The sequence below is a fragment of the Peromyscus leucopus genome, chromosome X, assembly GCF_004664715.2.
Source record: "Peromyscus leucopus breed LL Stock chromosome X, UCI_PerLeu_2.1, whole genome shotgun sequence".
In the NCBI taxonomy this organism is placed as follows: domain Eukaryota; kingdom Metazoa; phylum Chordata; class Mammalia; order Rodentia; family Cricetidae; genus Peromyscus; species Peromyscus leucopus.
This window is the reverse complement of record NC_051083.1, coordinates 53,631,104-53,648,620: the sequence shown is the minus strand read 5'-3', so window position 1 is coordinate 53,648,620 and position 17,517 is coordinate 53,631,104. Positions and strand designations below refer to the sequence as shown.

The 17,517-nt window shown below is 35.9% G+C and overlaps 1 protein-coding gene and 1 non-coding gene across 2 annotated transcripts in view; both read left to right on the top strand.

The window, feature by feature from the left end:
• The window catches only part of Pola1 (DNA polymerase alpha 1, catalytic subunit), a 331,476-nt gene that overhangs the window by 50,815 nt on the left and 263,144 nt on the right, over positions 1-17,517 (top strand). The window contains exons 20-26 of the mRNA XM_028881682.2: positions 473-648; positions 4,058-4,187; positions 4,629-4,748; positions 6,678-6,777; positions 8,516-8,640; positions 11,977-12,126; positions 12,538-12,660. Of these exons, the coding sequence (XP_028737515.1) occupies positions 473-648; positions 4,058-4,187; positions 4,629-4,748; positions 6,678-6,777; positions 8,516-8,640; positions 11,977-12,126; positions 12,538-12,660 (924 nt within the window). The remainder of the gene's footprint in view (positions 1-472; positions 649-4,057; positions 4,188-4,628; positions 4,749-6,677; positions 6,778-8,515; positions 8,641-11,976; positions 12,127-12,537; positions 12,661-17,517) is intronic.
• Positions 7,907-8,034, top strand: LOC114701572. The gene has a single exon (XR_003735854.1).

Here is a 17,517-nt window from a genome sequence, read left to right as displayed (position 1 = left end):
TGGTCTTGAACTCATGGCAGTCCCCCCCCCCCCCAAGCATTAGCTTCCAAGTAGGCATTGAAGGCATATAAACCATCATGCAAAGCTCAAGTTTTCTTTTTATATGGTATCTTCTCGGGAAGGTGTTCCCTGATCACTCTAAGATGCACTCCCTCCAAATTCCTTGCCTCTCACTCTACTGTGATGTCTCCTTTGCCATGTACTTACTGCCTTCTAAAAGTGTTTGACTTCTTGATTATGTTGTATATGTTTGATTATATAATCAGGAATTTTTGTTTTATTCACTGTGATATACAGAGTACCTAGAACATCATCAGATGTACAGTTAAGCGTTCATTCAAAAGCACATGACTTACGAGTGGAAGGAGAATTTCAATATTGTAATTTTGGGGACAGTTCCAAAATAGATTAGAACAGATTGTTCTCAGTATTTGCTCCTTCATGGGATTTGGTTTTCGTTCCTGCCTTGTAGAGCCGGAGTGGATTTGGTGAAAGAAATGCTACCTGTGGCCGAATGATATGTGATGTGGAAATTTCAGCAAAAGAATTGATTCATTGTAAAAGCTACCATTTGTCTGAACTTGTTCAACAGATTTTGAAAACCGAGAGGATTGTAATTCCAGCAGAAAATATACGAAATATGTATAGGTATGATCCTGTATTCTTCAGAATTCATTTTTCTTGAAGAGAGCAACAGTAGGGTGCCGCTACTGTCCTAAGACTGGAGGTACACCAGCCATTTACTGGGGCCACGGAGCAGAAAATTAACCCCTCTTTACACCAGTTCCACCATATCCATTATTTTCATACTTTAGATTAGTTTATCTCTTGATTTATTCTAATTGAATCAGTTGACCTCTGTTGTGGAATATTAGTTTAAGATTAGTTTTTTTTGGTGGAGGAGAAAGTTTATTACAGATATGAGGGAGAGCATAGCCAGAGGCAGGGACATCTGGGAGAGTCCAGAGTGAATATGGCACTGACCTAGTCCATTTAAGGAGAAGGGGGTTGGGAGAGGAACCATTGACTGAGAGGGGTGGCCTGGGCCAAGAGACTGGCATAGCCAAAATGGCTGATTTATATAGGGCTGGAGAAGCTGGGGGGAGGGAAGTCCATGGGCTGGAGAGAGTTCAGGGTAGGGGGTGGGTATGCTAGTCAGGAAAGCCCTGTGAGGGATGCAGGGAGACCCTGGAGCCAGCATCTGCTTTGATATGTTAATGACCTAACAGTTTTCAGCCATTTTTTTTCAAACTATGATCAAAGTTCACATATTACTTTTGTCTGCAATGACATTTTTGGCTTTTGTTTGCTTTTTTTTCCACTTTTTTAAAATTTATTTTTCTATTATCAGCTTGATACAGTATAAATTCTTATCCTAATTGTGAAATGTTTCATTGAGGCTTGCCCAGTAATTGAGTAAAACCAAAACTTATTATATTTGTTTGTGCCATGGAATATTTGTTTAATGATGAAAAGACATGTTGCATTCTTTTATGTTGCATTTGTTTAACTCTGTGAAGCTATGTTACTTTGCCTGCTTGAAACACCTGATTGGTCTAATAAAGAGCTAAATGGCCAACAGCTAGGCAGGAGAGAGAAAGAAATATGTGGGGCTGGCAGGCAGAGAGAATAAATAAGGGGAAATTTAGGGAAGAGAGGGAGGAGGGAGGAGAGGAGGACACCAGGGGCCAGACAGCCATGGAGTAAGAAGGGAAGAAAGATTTATAAAGAAAGGTAAAAAGCCCAGAGGCAAAATGTAGTTAAAGAGAAGTGGGATAATTTAAGTTAGAAAAGCTGTCTAAAAACAAGCCAAGCTAAAGGCCAGGCATTCATAAGTAAGAATAAGTCTCTATGTATTTATTTGGGATCTGGGTGGTGGGCCCACAAAAAGTTACAAAAAAAAAAAGCAAATGAACAAAAAAGCCAACTACAGACCTCCATCTCCCTTATATGTCTTCTTGATGTTTTCTAATAGTAATTGGTAAATTAATAAGAATTTAGATTTTCATCCTTAACTCATGTATTTAAGAATCACTGTGGGCATTTTTGGAAATGTAAAAACCAAGCAGTAATTTAGACATATTGTTTGCATCTTTTGATTTTTGGAGATAGGATCCTGCTGTGTAGTTCAGGTTAGTCTTGAACTTGAATCCTGAGTAATGGGATTACAGATCTGAACCACCATGTCCATGCTTACTTTTTTTTTTGTTTGAGACATGGTCTTGCTATATATCTCTGGTTGTCCTAGAATTCTCTAGGTAGACCAGGCTGACCTTGAACTCATAGAGACCTGCCTGCTTTTGCCTCCTGAGTGCTGCAATTAAAGGTGTGTGCCACTGTCACCAGCTATGTTTACTTATGGCCCTTTTCTAAGCCTCCTGCTACTTCTCTTTTAACTGTTTTTCCTATCTAGGTTGTCTGATGCATAATTTAAGTTAGGTATTTTGCCCTATTGCCTCCCACCGTGTCTCTTTGCTTTAAACCTCTCACCAAATTCTAGATTCACCTACCTGATATCTAGTATGAACCTTCAGCTTGTTAAAAACTGAACTACTGTTTTTTTCTTTCCTAGGTTCTTTCTTTAGTCTTTATCATAACTGTATCAATGACAGTTATGAATGTTCATGACTGTCTGGAAGTGTTCAAAGTCATCTTCTACCCCAGACCTCTTAGACATCCTTGATTCCTCTGTCTTATATCCCACAGTTGATCCATCAGGGGACTTTTTCAGCACTGTCTTTTAAATAAAGCTCCTAGTATTTCTTTAACCTTCACTGAACCTACCCTACCCTAAGCCACCATACTCTTTCCCCCTGAATTACTGAATGTCTTAGTCTATTTTCTATTGATAACAACACAATACCGCATATTGGATAAGGTAAAAAGGAAGGAGGTTTGTTTTGGTGTATGGTTCTGGAGGTACAAGATTGATGGATCTTTTCTGACAGAGTTGTGCAGTTGTTCAGGGTATCATTTGGTGTGTGAAAAGTACATTCATGTCTATATTCTCTAATATCATTTATAAAGTCACCAGTGTTCAGTCATGGAGCCTCAATGGCTTCATCTTTACCTTAGTATTTGTAGCATATCATGGTAGCTGATGGTACTAATAACACCAAAGTCTGAGGGTCTATCCTTGTATGTCCCCATAGTACTTCATAATGGGGATTAAACCCTACCCCCTAGTTTCAAATGAAACAAATTTTGTTGCTCTCTTCAGGTCTTTTCATAATTAATCCAAGACCAGAGTAATCCTGCTAAAATTAAGTCTGATCAAAGTTTCTTAGCGGTACTGCCTTTACTCAGAGTAAAGTCCTTACTTTAGTTTACTGGGTCCTATATAGTGTCTTTGTGGTGTTGATTTTCTGTTATTCTGCTGCTGTTTCCGAAATGCCCCCATCCAGCCATAGCGACTTCCATTGTGTTCCTGTAACTGCTAGATTGGTGCCTCACTCAGAGTCTTTGTGCATTTCTTCCCTAAAATATTCATCTATAAGGTCTGTCCTGTCATTTCTTTGTTTTCAGTGACTTTTTCCCTAGCTCTCTTAAGTAAAAATTCAGTTTCTGCTCCTGAAAGTTTAAATTTTCTTTGTTTCTTACCCCTTTGTTTGTCCTTAATACTTACTTACCATTGTATAAATACTATCTTTTTATGTTTTTTTTTATACTCTGTTTGCCCCACAAGGACAGGAATTTGTATCTTTGGTCATAGTCAGTGCCTGATACATAGTAGGCATTGCAATATATACTTACTGATTGAATGAATAAAAGGATTAGATAGTTTTTAGGTTATAGTTAACATCAGATAAATTTTAAGCTATAGTTAACACATAATTTCACTGTATGGATTTTTTTGTTGAGAGAAAGGTACTGGGATTGGTGGTATAAATGCATTTCTAATTATTTAGCCACCTTATTTTAAGTAATTTCTGAAGCCAAGGTTCCATTGCTCTGAAGTTACTTACACCAAAAATTCCTTGTAATATTTTAAGTTTTGATTATAGTCATTGTATCTTTTAATTACTTGATTCTGTTTCATTCTTACTTTTCTGTACAGTGAATCTTCTCATCTGTTGTACCTGTTGGAACAAATCTGGAAAGATGCCAGATTCATTTTGCAGATCATGTGTGAGCTAAATGTTCTTCCATTAGCATTGCAGATCACTAACATCGCCGGGAACATTATGGTAAATTTAACTTAGAAAGGGGGAGAAAGCATTTCCTGTTGGATTCAGTGTTTACTTGGGATAGTTGTTATATGATAATGAGCCTAAATGCATGCTTATAAAATGAGGAGCTGGGATTCTGAAAGCTGGGCTTCTTTTGTAAAAGGGAACAACTGGTTGGGAGAAAGGGAGGAATGCCAGGTGCAGTATGGAGAGATTTGGGTGAACATAAGGATCTTATCTCTAACATCTGGATGTTTTTGGTGAAGTGATACACTGACAGTATTTTAAGCTCCCTTTTTCTCCCTTAATGCTTAAAGAGAAAGTTAGAAATAGTTTAGAAAAAGTAACCTTTGTTACTATGAGTAGTTGAAGAAGGTTCCATGATTAAATTAACTGATTCAACCTTGCTTTTGTTTGTGATGGTTTCGAGCTCAAAGTTTAAGAAATTCTGTTTAATAGTCCAGGACACTGATGGGTGGACGATCTGAACGAAACGAGTTCTTGTTGCTTCATGCATTTTATGAAAACAACTATATTGTGCCTGACAAGCAGATTTTCAGAAAATCTCAGCAAAAACTGGTGGGTCCAAAATTGTATAGTACTTTGCCTTTTCTTATTCCTCCTTTTTATTACATAGGTAGTCTTTTTTAAAAAAGTGCTTTGACATCTGCTTTTAAAGTTATTAGTAATTCCCTGTAAATTAAGATTACTCTTAAGCTTGCTCCATTGTTTCTGTGTGGTTGTTTCCCTCTCTACTTTTCTCTGTAGAGGCAAAATTATTTGTGAGATGTCTTTGAGGACCTCATTAGACTTCTTTGATAAATGACCATAGATAGAAAGGATTTGCCCCCACGAAGATTTACCCAGAGCTAAATATCAGTTAAACCTTTTGTTGCTTTAACCTTTGAGCTTTTGTTTTTGTGTTGTAGTTTATAGATATGTTGAGTATGCCTAATCCAAAATGCTTGGGATTGGAAGTGTTTTAGATTTATTTATTTTATTTTAGAATGTTTGCATATACGTAATGAGAAATCTTGGGATGGGATCTATGACTAAACACAAAGTTAATTTATGATTCATATGTGTGTACGTGTGTGTATACGTGCATGTGTGTATTACCTAGAGGTAATTTCATAGTATTTAATCTCCTGACACATGTGGTGACATGTGCTAATTTCTGCTTGTAGAGTCATGTTGACACAAATTGTCAGATTTTGAGATTGGGGACACACAACCTGCTACTAGTGTGATTATGACACCAATCAGGTTTCAGAAGTATATTCTATGACTTTGGAACTAAAACAGTCTATTTTCCATTTTATCAGCACTGACAGTAATTAAGAATGGTAATTGAATATTAAAGTGTGACTCCATTTCTTGTATTTTTTATGCACATTATTGAAAATAGTACAACAAATATTAATTTAGATCTATTTAACTTCTGCAGAGGTGTTGAATGTTGGCTGTTAATAAACTACTTGGAAATGGATTTTTCATTTTGTGGGCATACTTATTTTAAGGAATCCATAGTAATACTGACAATAAGCCATGCCTGATGGTACTTCCTGGAGTCCTAGCTACTTGGGAGGTTGAGACAAGAGGATTGCTTGAGCCCAGAAGTTTGAATAACATGTCAAGACCCCATATCATAAAAGTAGTATTAATTAGAATAACGATAATGAATGAGTAGAATGTTTTATCCCCTTGCCTCAGAGTAGTGATTTTTTTTTTTTTTTTGAGACAGAGTTTCTCTGTGTAGCCTGACCATCCCAGAATTTGCTCTGTAGACCAGGCTGGCCTTGAACTCAGAGATCCACCTGCCTCTGTATCCTGAGTACTAGGATTAAAGGCTTGTGCCACTACCACCTGGCCAGAGTAGTGAATTTAATAAAAAAAAAAAACAACTTTATAATCTCAAAATTTATGTAATATGAAGCGTTTTAATACCTATTGATTTTAAAATAAAGTTTTCTTTTTTTGTTCTCTCTCTCTCATATATATATATATATATGTATATATATATATATATATATATACACACATGTATACACACACATATACACACACACATATTTAAAAATTTTGACATGGTCTAATGTAGCTCAGGCTGACCTCTAACTTCTTGTATATCTGAGAATGCCTTTGAATTTATGATCCTCCTGGTTGTAACTTCCGAACACTGGGCTTACAGGTATGTGTCATCACATACCTGGTTTTATGTGGTGCTGGTGATGGAACCAGGGTTTTCTAAGTGCTAAGCAGGGACTCTGTTAGCTGAGCTATTTCCCTAACCCTTAAATGAAATTTCTAGAATTTCAGAGACATTTAAATACAGAATTCAAAAAACTGGTTATTTACTTAAGACACTACCATGCTTGGCATTCATGAACATATTAGGATAATAGTTTTTCTCTGTAGGTAGGACCACTAAGTAAAAGTAAATATTTTTTGTAACCTAGTATTGTAATTCATTGCTAGCTGTTGATGGACTGTTTCCATTTGAAATAGGGAGATGAAGATGAGGAAATTGATGGTGATACCAGTAAATACAAGAAAGGACGTAAGAAAGCAGCTTATGCCGGAGGCTTGGTTTTGGATCCCAAAGTTGGTGAGCCTTGGTAGCAGATTGGTTTGCCCCTGATATTAAGACAGTGTTCTCAACCTTCCTAATGCTGTGACCCTTTAATACAGTTCCTCATGTTGTGGTGATCCAACCATAAAATTATTTTTTTGTTACTTCATAACTGTAATTTTGCTACTTTTATGAATTTTAATGTAAATATCTGTGTTTTCTGATGGTCTTATAAGACCCCTGCAAAAGGGCTGGTCAACCTGCAAAGGGGTCATGACCCACAGGTTGAGAACCACTGTATTAAGAAATAACTTCACATAGAGCTAGACTTAAGAAAATAGACCTTAGTTTTATTTTGGAAGTAAGCAAACTGGTTTCTTAAAGATCTTAGTTTTATCTTTTATGCATATGAAATCTAGTTTACTAGTTACCTAACATGGAATTAGTATAAATTCTTTGCCATATGTCAATACAGTTTTACTTACATACCTTAAAATTTAAATTTCATATATCTTACATATATATTTTACTTTTTTAGCTGTTTAGAAAATTCTTAGTTTATAGGTGATAGAAAAATACACAATAGCTCAAATTTGGTCTTTATTCAGTTCCAATCCCTGCTCTAATATAGAGGTCACTGTTTGGCCTGTAGTAGATGTAACTATTTTTCCTTCTTTATGTGAGAGTGGCCTCATCTTTGCCCAGTGTGCCAGGTAATTTGGAAAGCAATGTTAAAGTAAGTCACATAACCACTGAATTAAAATTTAATAGGAGAGCACCTTTTCTTTGTTATCCAGAAGGGAAAGATGGTTTGTGATATTTAGAGGTTCATCTTTATTGTTTTTCAGACCATCTTAGTTGTTTCCAAGTGTGTATAGCTCAATAGTATGATTATGTATAGTCACATTTAATGTGAATTTTATCAAGTAACTTAGAAGGAGACGTTTTTTACAAAAGCAATTTTATTAGTTGCAATGACAAGGAGTGATACTTTTGGTGTCAGATTTTGGTTTGGGTGCCTATTTAATTTCTTTTAACCTCAGTTTCCTTTTCTGTGAAAAGGAGATGATGGTATCTGCCACAGAAGAGCAGAAGGAGTAAGTGGGATTGTGTGATAAAGAGATGAGGAGTATGTTACCAATGCAAGTTTGCAGTTCTGTTTCAGTGGACATTTATATTGTCAGTTTCTTCCCAAGGTGAAGATAACTTTTTATAAATGTCCTAGAGAAATATAGTAGCTTTCTGTTCATCCTTTGCAAGAAGAGAGGGTGGATCGTTCCACTACTGACATTTATGTATTCATCTCTTGATTGATCTTATAGTTTTTGTATAGGTAAATGTGCTGACTATTTTATTTCTTAAAGGTGAGGTTGTAAAAAATATATATGTAATATAACCACTCACTGCATTTTTATTTGTGGTGGGGTGAGAGTAGTGGGAAAGAATGCTTAACTGTATTTTTGGGAAATGAACATGATACATTTCTAAAACAATTAACAAGGGAAGGTGTTTGCACATAATGATGTGCTTTGGGACTGCTGGGAACAGGCTGATTGTCACTGGTTCCCACATATGGCAGTCTTTTCACCCTTTCTTTTGTGATCTGAATTTTTACTGTAATCTAAGTCATTTTATGGATTTGTAGTTGACCCCGGCCCCCCATTTTTATCTGCTTTACAGTGCTGGATGGTTATATATTTTCTATATAGAGTACTTTTAATGAGGTATTTTGATGGCACTTTTCTTTAGATATTATGTGGCTTTTTTGTTTCAGGTTTTTATGACAAGTTCATTTTGCTCCTGGATTTCAACAGTTTATATCCTTCCATCATTCAGGAATTTAACATTTGTTTTACAACAGTACAAAGAGTTGCTTTAGAGGTGCAGAAAGCTACAGAGGTTTGTATTCAACTGGGGGCTCTTGAAGTCAGTGTTAAAAGTATTCCTTAAAGAAGGAAAGGAGCCAAAGTGGTTAGTATCATAGTTTTTCCTTTTTCCTGTTGATGGTTGCATTAATAACATTTTTTCTTTGGTATGTTTTTGTGTACATGTGTATTCATGTGTGTATGTGTATGCTTGGAGGTTGGACATTGACTGCCAGTGTCTTCCTCTATCACTCTTCACCTTAATGTTTGATACAGGTTCTCTCACTAAACCTGGAGCTCGTCATTTGTACTGGACTGGCTGGCCAGTGAGCTCCTGGGATCTGCCTGTCTCAGTCTCCCATCCTCCAACTGGTTTATAGGGGTGTCGCACCATGTTGGCTTTACAAAATATTCATTATTTTTGTTTGTGCATCAATGTAAATGTGCACGTGGAGGTTAGAAAACAACTTTTGGGACTTAACCCTCCTTTCAGTGTGGGTTCTGGGGATCAGACTTAGTCTGTGAGGCTTGTACATTAAGAACTTTTAGCCATGAGGTGGCAGCACATACTTTTAACCCCAGCACTCGGGAGGCAGAAACAGGCAGATCTCTGAGTTTGAGGCCAGCCTGGTCTTTAGAATGAGTTCCAGGACAGCCAGGGCTACCTAGAAAAACTTTGTCTCAAAACAAAAACCCCCAAAAGAACCCTTTTTCATTCCTGCAGGCCATGTGCCTGCTCTTACCTAGGTTGTGGTGTACGAACTCAGGTCGTCATGCTTTCTTAGTAAGCATTTTGCTCACTGAACTGTATCTCCATCCCTAATTATATACTTTCTTCATCATCTAAAGGAGGGCTGACCAAAAAGAGATTTAGACTGGTTCTGTGTCTTTGTTAAAAAACCATTGTAGAACTATAATTCACTTACAGTCTACCTATTTATAGTGTGCAGTGGTAGTTTTTAGTGTCTTCATAGTTTGTACACCATTACTTCATTCAGCTCTATTATTTTAAAAAAACCTTTTAGCTGTCACCTCTATCAAGTTCCTCTATCCATCCCAGCTCTAGTCAGCCATTAAATTTTTTACTATAGATTTTTATTAATTTTTCTTTGGCAGTTTTGTGAATGTATATAATGCATTCTTTTACTCTCATCCCCACCCTTTATCTCCTTTCTCTCTGCAAGCTCCCGTTCCCACAGTCATGTCTGTCTGTCTGTTTGTTTGTTTGTTTGTTTGACTTACTGAACTTAACCAAGGCCATGGAGTTGGGAACTATCTGTTGGAGGTTTGTCTTCTCACTAGAAACCACTAATCTTTCTGACTGTAAAGTTGCCTACTTTGGACATTATATGTAAATGGAATCCTATAGAATGTGTTTTGTTGGTGTGTGTTTGGCTTATTCACTTAGCATATTGTTTATAAGATTCATCTGTGTTGCAGCATATACCAGTACTTCATTCCTCAATTATCTTGTCTCAGTGCAGCATACGATTATTGCTCATCACATTTATCCATCTCACCCTCTGTCCCTCCCTTCTTTTTCTTGCTGCTTTCTCCGCATTTGACCTCCAGGTTCTGAATTTATATATCCTTTAGTTTCAACATGTCTGGTATTGTTTTTTTTTTTCAGTTCCAATTCCATATTCCCAGAAGAAAGAGTATCTGATAGACTTGCCCAAGTCAGTCATCATCCCTAGTCCCATCACTTCTGTTCATGGGGGTGGATTCACTCACTATAAATCTGACTGCTAAAGTGGACCTCTCTGTGGAACTAGAGGATAATTTTACAAGGAAAGTATTGGATAGACAACCCACCTAACAAGTAGCGGCCGTTGATACTCTTTGGCTCTGTCCTGCTATTTCCCAAGCACTGTGACAGTTAACATTGTTCTGCTTTCACAACTGTTGCCCACCAATGTTTTGCCTATTTGAACTTTTCATTTTGGGTTCTGGATATATAATAGAGTGGAGCGACCCAAGAGGTCATCTTAAGAAGCATTATACATGTAGTAATTTATGAATTCTTTATCATTTTCATATACAGCACCTTATTTGGTTTTCAGAGCAGTTAGTGTCACCCTGGAGGTGGTGGTAGGGCTTCAGATGAATTATAAATTTCCTGACCCAAGAATCTTTCAGATTACTTTTTATGTGACTCTAGTTGCTGTAAATAGAGTAGAATGTATACCAAGGTCTCTTTAATAGGTTTGCTATCATCATGTGCTATATTGGAAAACAATAGGTCCTTATTAGTATTGTAAGGGTGTTCATTTTATGATATTGATCTTCATAAAATCAGATACTTTGTAAAGGCTGGGTTATCAAATGGCTTTGACTTGACATGCTTTAAGCCAAAAGGTTTATTTTTAATTTTGAACCTTTCAAAGGGTAACTGTGCCTGGCTGTTCTTTGCAGCCTGTTAATAGAATTAATGGAGGCTTAAGAAAAAAGCCCTAATGCTTTCCCTGCTTTTTCCTGCTGTAAATTTTAATATAAGAAGACTGCTGATTGCCTTTCTAAAATGTTGCTATTCTGGTGATTGCAAAGCAATTTATAGGTAAAAGGTACTCCATAAACACTAAGGAATATATATATAATATATGTGTGTGTATATGTGAATTAATTTTTAGAAATGTCATGACCTATTTAAATGTGATCCAAATCTTAAGAGATTTGCTGATTTTGTATATAACTTCTTTATTTTTAACAGTAAAAGCATTTATAGTAATTGTTGTGAAACATTCTATAGCATTTTGTTTAGTTGTACAAATGTTATAAAATAAGAGTTTAGCTGCCTTTTTTTTTTTTTAAATCTTAGACTCTTTCTTAGCATTTGTATTTCAAAAACAATTTTCCCAAAACATGTTGCTCCACATTTGTAAAAATCCATCTTTTTACAGTAAATCTAAATTTGTAAGTAACAACAAGGTTGAGAGATAGTGGTAATGATACAGGCTGATTGATAGAACTGGGTACAGGGGGACAGTGGTCTGCGACCACACAGATCTTTTTCTTGTTTGGGTTCTTTGTGGTTTCTGTTGTTTTGGTTTGGCTTTTTTTTTTTTTTTTGAGGTAGGGACTCACTCTGTAACCCATAATGACCCAGAACATGTTATGGCTCAAGGCTGGCCTTGACCTCATGATGATCTGTCTGCCTCAGCCTCCCAAATCCTGCGACTATAGACTGGTACCACCACACCTAGAGGAGCCCCTTTGGAGGCTGCTCATGCATTATTGATTTCCTCATACCAGAAACATTTCTAAGGTGTGGTGATGAGAAAAAGCACTTGTCAAATATTACTTTAGAAGTTTATTTCTTTTTTTTTATCAAAGTTTAATTTGTCTGAAGTTTCTATTGTGTGTTTTTCAGGATGAGGAACAGGAACAGATCCCTGAGTTGCCAGATCCAAACTTAGATATGGGCATTTTGCCCAGAGAGATCCGGAAACTGGTAGAGCGGAGAAAACAAGTGAAACAGCTAATGAAACAGCAAGATTTAAATCCGGACCTTGTTCTTCAGGTAAATCTTTCTACTGTAAGATGTTTGCTTGACAGTTTCAGCTTCTGTCACTTGATTATTGAGGGCTAGGATGAATAGGATGGTATGGGCAAGTACATGTGCTTATTTTATTTGGAATAATAACCATTCAGATGCACTAGACTGCCTCAGATTGGAAGGCTTCTCTAGCTGCTAAGGCCATATCTGAGCAAGGTTTTACAGAATCTTGGGAAATCAGTAGTCTTTGTACTTGTTTCTAAGAGGGTAGGGCAACATGAATGTGGGGAGACAGATTGAGTATTAAGTACACCCTCACCCCCACCCCCGATATTAAGAGGTTCTTTCTGTCATTGTGATCTGGAAAGATAGCCAATGTAATGCTGAAGTAGCCACAGATAGCGTTGTTCATCATGTGTTGTTGTTGGCCTGCAGTATGACATCCGACAGAAGGCTCTGAAGCTCACGGCCAACAGTATGTACGGTTGCCTGGGATTTTCCTACAGCAGATTCTATGCCAAACCACTGGCTGCCTTGGTGACATACAAAGGAAGGGAGGTAAAGGACAAAATAAAATTCACGTCAATAAATATGTAAATACGTGCTACAATATGGGGGAACTAAGTTTATTGCCTAGTTTTTACAGCTTGAAATACTCCTTCTTTAGAGCAAGTTCGAGACAAATAGGCACTGGAGTAAGACTTCATTTGGCAGGTCTGCATGTGTATGTGCAATTATTGAATGTCTGTATGCCAGGCTTTCCTCTAGGCAATAAAGATTGAGTGTGAAACATTATGTAAAGCTTGTATTTGATCCAGACTTGTGGGGGAAAGGGAACAAAAGGAGCGGACCTGGAGTTGATGAGAGGATAGTTTGGGAAAGCAACTGACTAAGTATAACACCGTCTAGGATGAATATGGTAGAAGTAACTTTCTTCAGATAATTAAGATGGTGGTGACCTTGACAATGTTTGGAGGTTAGCTTAGGTTCAGATTGGACTAGTTTAATGTGTAATATGAGAGAAAGGTAGAAATCAAGAGAATAGCAAGTGAAGCCTTTTATTTTTATTAAGAGGGAGAAAACAGACAGAGGGATCAAGAACTCTGTCTTCTATGTGTTGCCTTTGAGTAATAGATCTCTAGGCATTTTCAGTAGGTTGTTGGGCATATGAATCCAGAATTCTAGTGTTATGTCACAGCTGGAGTTACATAGTGACTTGAGGATGATAGACCAATTACCATTATGTACTTTCACTTTATGAACATTTTAAGTTCATTTACTTTAATGCTTTGTGTAGAGATTTCTATTTTTATAATCTATAAAAGCCTATGCTTTTTAAATATTAAATATTGAATTCAGTCAAATACACTAAGATACTGTTTTCTTTCATTGAATTTAAGTCTTCTTAGTTGTAAACATAGTTCATAGTGCTCATACTGGACATCTGAACTTAGAATGCTCTAGATTGGTGATTGGCAAACTGGCTTATAGGCAAAATCCAACCTGTTATCTGTGTTTTATATATAAGGTTTTATTAAAATGGAGACAAGCTTGTTTATTTCCCTGGTAGAGTTGAGTAGTCAGGATAAAGTCTTAATGTAGCCTGCAAAGCGTAAAATGCTTGTTACTTGGCACTTTCAGGACAATGTTTGCTTAAGATAATGATTTTTATCTGTCCTATCCATATATAATAGCCTCTAGCCACAAGTGACTGGTGAACATTTGTATTTGATTATTCCTGATTAGATGAGGAACTGGATTTTTACATCTATTTAGTTGTAATTAAAATTAATTTAAACGTGAATAGCTAACATGTGGAGAGTGATTACAATATTGGCCAGTATATATCCAGTTCAGACATGAAACAAACATCACGATCTTTCAAGTCACTTTTCTCTTGTAGCTTTATCTCAGAGATGTGGGTTAGGACACAGAGGGGAAGGGCAAAGCATGTATTAAATAATGATGGTGTGTGAAGAGCTGTTTTGTGCATTATTATATCAAAATTGCTCAAGAGTCCTTGGACATATCATAGCATTCTGTTTGTAGATGAGGAATCTGAGGCTCGGGAGGTAAGGAGAACAAGTGGCTACCTTGAATTGATCTGTATCTTCCTGATTCCAAGTCTTTTACTGCATTCGGGTTCACCATTAGAGGATAGCTTTGCGACTCTAGTTCGGCTTTGTCTTCTACCTTATTTCTAGACAGTCATTCTTTTCAGTATCTATTGTAGAACATGAACTTTTTATTTTCTTTTTTTGCATGAGAAATATATAGATATTTTTAGGGGCTAGTTGAAGTGAGAGAAAGATGTTTTCAGATTCTTAGGCTAAGTTTACCTCAAAATTATTTAAATTTTGTTTCTGTATATGTATCCAGTGGCTTCTGATAGAATACCATCTTATTTTTGTATTAGGAAATGCACTCACTATGCCCCAACTGGGTGATAATACATAGGTTGACTATTGAGATTGGCTCAAGGTTACTCTTAAGTTTCTCACGAGAGGCAATAGTTGACAATTTACTCCCTTGGAGAGTGCCTCTTGCTGTTGAGAAATCCCTGTTGTTACATTTTCTACATTGGCTCAGAAATCCACAAGCTTAAAAGGGCACTGTTGATAATGATAAGCCCCAAATTTGTCCAATGATCTCTCCTACTCCCCTAATCCATTGTATTTTAAGGGCAGTATTTTCTTTTCGCTGGATTTTTAATAGGGAATTTAAACTCAAGTTTTACTTTTTTGTTGATCAACATATATCAATAACAGAACTAAGCTAAATTTTTACTTTTTCAATAAAATATAGCGATTATATATCTTAAGTAAAATATAAAACCTCCCTGCTCTCTTCAGTAAAAAAGAATTTTAGACAAATCTAGAAATAATCATGGGATTCAAATTCTTAGTTTCTTCTTTCTCCTTTCCCTTTTCATCTGTGTTTCTTCCTATGCACAATACCTTCTTGTTGTAGTTATGTCTTTAATGTGAAGTTAATGAGAAGCGGTAAGTTCAGACTAGACCTACCCCCTGCAACTCTTAGTTTGGCAGATCCAAAGATCTCAGAAGTTAATTTACTAAAATAAAAATGATTGTTAAACTATGGGTCGTAATTATTAGCACTGATAGATGAATAGTCTAGTGATAATCTATGTTTGGTTTTGCTATCATTTTCCTCTATGTGGTGGAATCTGTTGTTTTTAAGGATTTTCATTGTTGTTTTGAGACAGTATATAACCACATACCACAGGCTGACCTTGAACCCAAGAGAAGACTCTTAAGTGCTATAATTGCAGGCATACACCTGTCAAGCATTTCTTAATTATTAAAGTGGTTGGAGGGGTAAAGTTGAGATTTTAGAATACTTTTGCAGCTTACTAAACTGGGGTTTTGGTTCTAAGGTAGAGTAGACAAAGTAATACAATAACCTGATGATCTTCCAAGTTTTTTGGCATTTAAACTTCCTGTTTAAAATTAAAGTTCAAATAGAAATGAGAAGCGAACCTGGTGACATGCTTTTGAAAAGATTCTAAGGGTTTTTATTTGGATATGGATTAATACGCAGTCCGAGGAGGCATGAAATTTTGCATTTTGGTATGGCCTTAATGTCCTTGGTGTGTATTTTTTAAGTAGATTTTGTATGTCCTGAGTTTTGTTGAGATCATGCAGATTTGGCTCTGGTGACCTAATGATTTCTGTAATCAAATGTGGATTATGGCTGTTAGAATACTCAAGTAATTACTAATTGTACTTTTAAAAACAGGTTTATAATAAAAGTGAAAAATGTCAAATGGGCATCAATATTATCTTTTTATAGGTGTGATCTTTCATACTTCATCATTTCATACTTCAACTATCCTGTAATTTTTAATTGCTTGATGATAGAGGAATTAGTTAATGTTGAAGGAATCTTACGTAGGAACCTCACATTATACAAGTTATTTAAAAATAATTAAATGAGCATTTCCAGAGAAGAAATAGAAACTTCATTTATAGACACTTAGAAGTTAATCTGTAGCAATATCATCTATATTTGTTTTTATTCTCAATGTGTGCATAAAGGGGCATAAAAAAGAAATTGGATAAGCCAGCGTGGGTAACACTGAGTGGGCACAAACAAATATTTAAACCATGAAGACAACTATCAAATGTCAAGTGTCTGGTGTAGTAATTGAAGTGATTGTTCACTAGATGGCGATAGACACCCTAAGATCATTAATCAATTAAAGATATTATTCTGTGAACAATAATGTGAAGGGCATTTAGTGACTTAAATATGTTCATATTTTAGATTTTTACCACTTTGAGAATACTGAATAAAGCTTAAAATTGGCCCAAAGGATTGTAATAGTCCAATAGATTTAGTGTTTAAAATGATTTTTGCATTGTAAGTTTTATTGATGAAAACAATCATTTAATTTATCATAGTAACCTAATTCTTCCATTGGGTGGATAAATCATATCTCTGATCATGGAGACACGTAACTTTCTTAGTAACAGGTGACTTGAAAGAAAATTGGAAATGTTTTGTTATGTGATTTTTTTCCTCTCTCAATATGTTTTTTTCTTAAATTGAGGAATTTAAAACATTTTTTAATGATTTTTAAGCACACTCATTGTATAATCTTTAACATAATAGAGATATTTGTCCTTATAAAATAGTCTGTATTTACTGATAATATTGATTTGTTTTTGCCTTCTGTTATATTTGTGTTCTTGAGGAAATAATTTTTGGTTTGGATTTCTGATTCCAATTTCAAATACAGTGTTCAGGAGTAGACCATCCATTTTCATTTTACTGTCCTGTAGGTTGAAATGAGTCATTGCCAGCCTGTTTTCCCAACTAGTTTTAGAAGATCTGGTTTTCAGTTGTGTTCAGAACTGAAATCTGTGCAGTTTAGAAAATGTATCCAAATCATTGCATGCAAACATTACCCTCTAGACTTGGCTGTCTGAGATTGTCTTGGTGATGAGGGAGTGCTACTAGTGAGGAGTCTTTGGGAATGGCACTGGCAGAAAGCTCTTGCCTTTGTTGCTGTCAGTGATGAAAGAGGAGCTTTGAATTGTTAAGAGTCCTTTGTCTGTACTTGGAAGTAAGTGAATATTTCAGTTTCCCAATATTAATTCATGAAAAATATCCAGTTTTGTTTTAACTTAACAGAGCAAAATGTAGAAATGGCTAGAGACTCTCCTCTCTTCCTTTTTTTCCAGTGGTAATTGTACTGTTGTTTTTTTCCTGCCTCACCTGTCTTTCCCCTTTTATAATATATAGGGGTGTGTGTGTGTGTTTGTGTGTGTGTGTGTGTGTGTGTGTGTGTCTGTTTGTGTTCATGTTCATATTTGGTACATTTGAATTTTTTTAGTATTCATGTTACTTGGTTATTCTTTTATAGTTTGGAAAAAAGCATCAGGACAGATT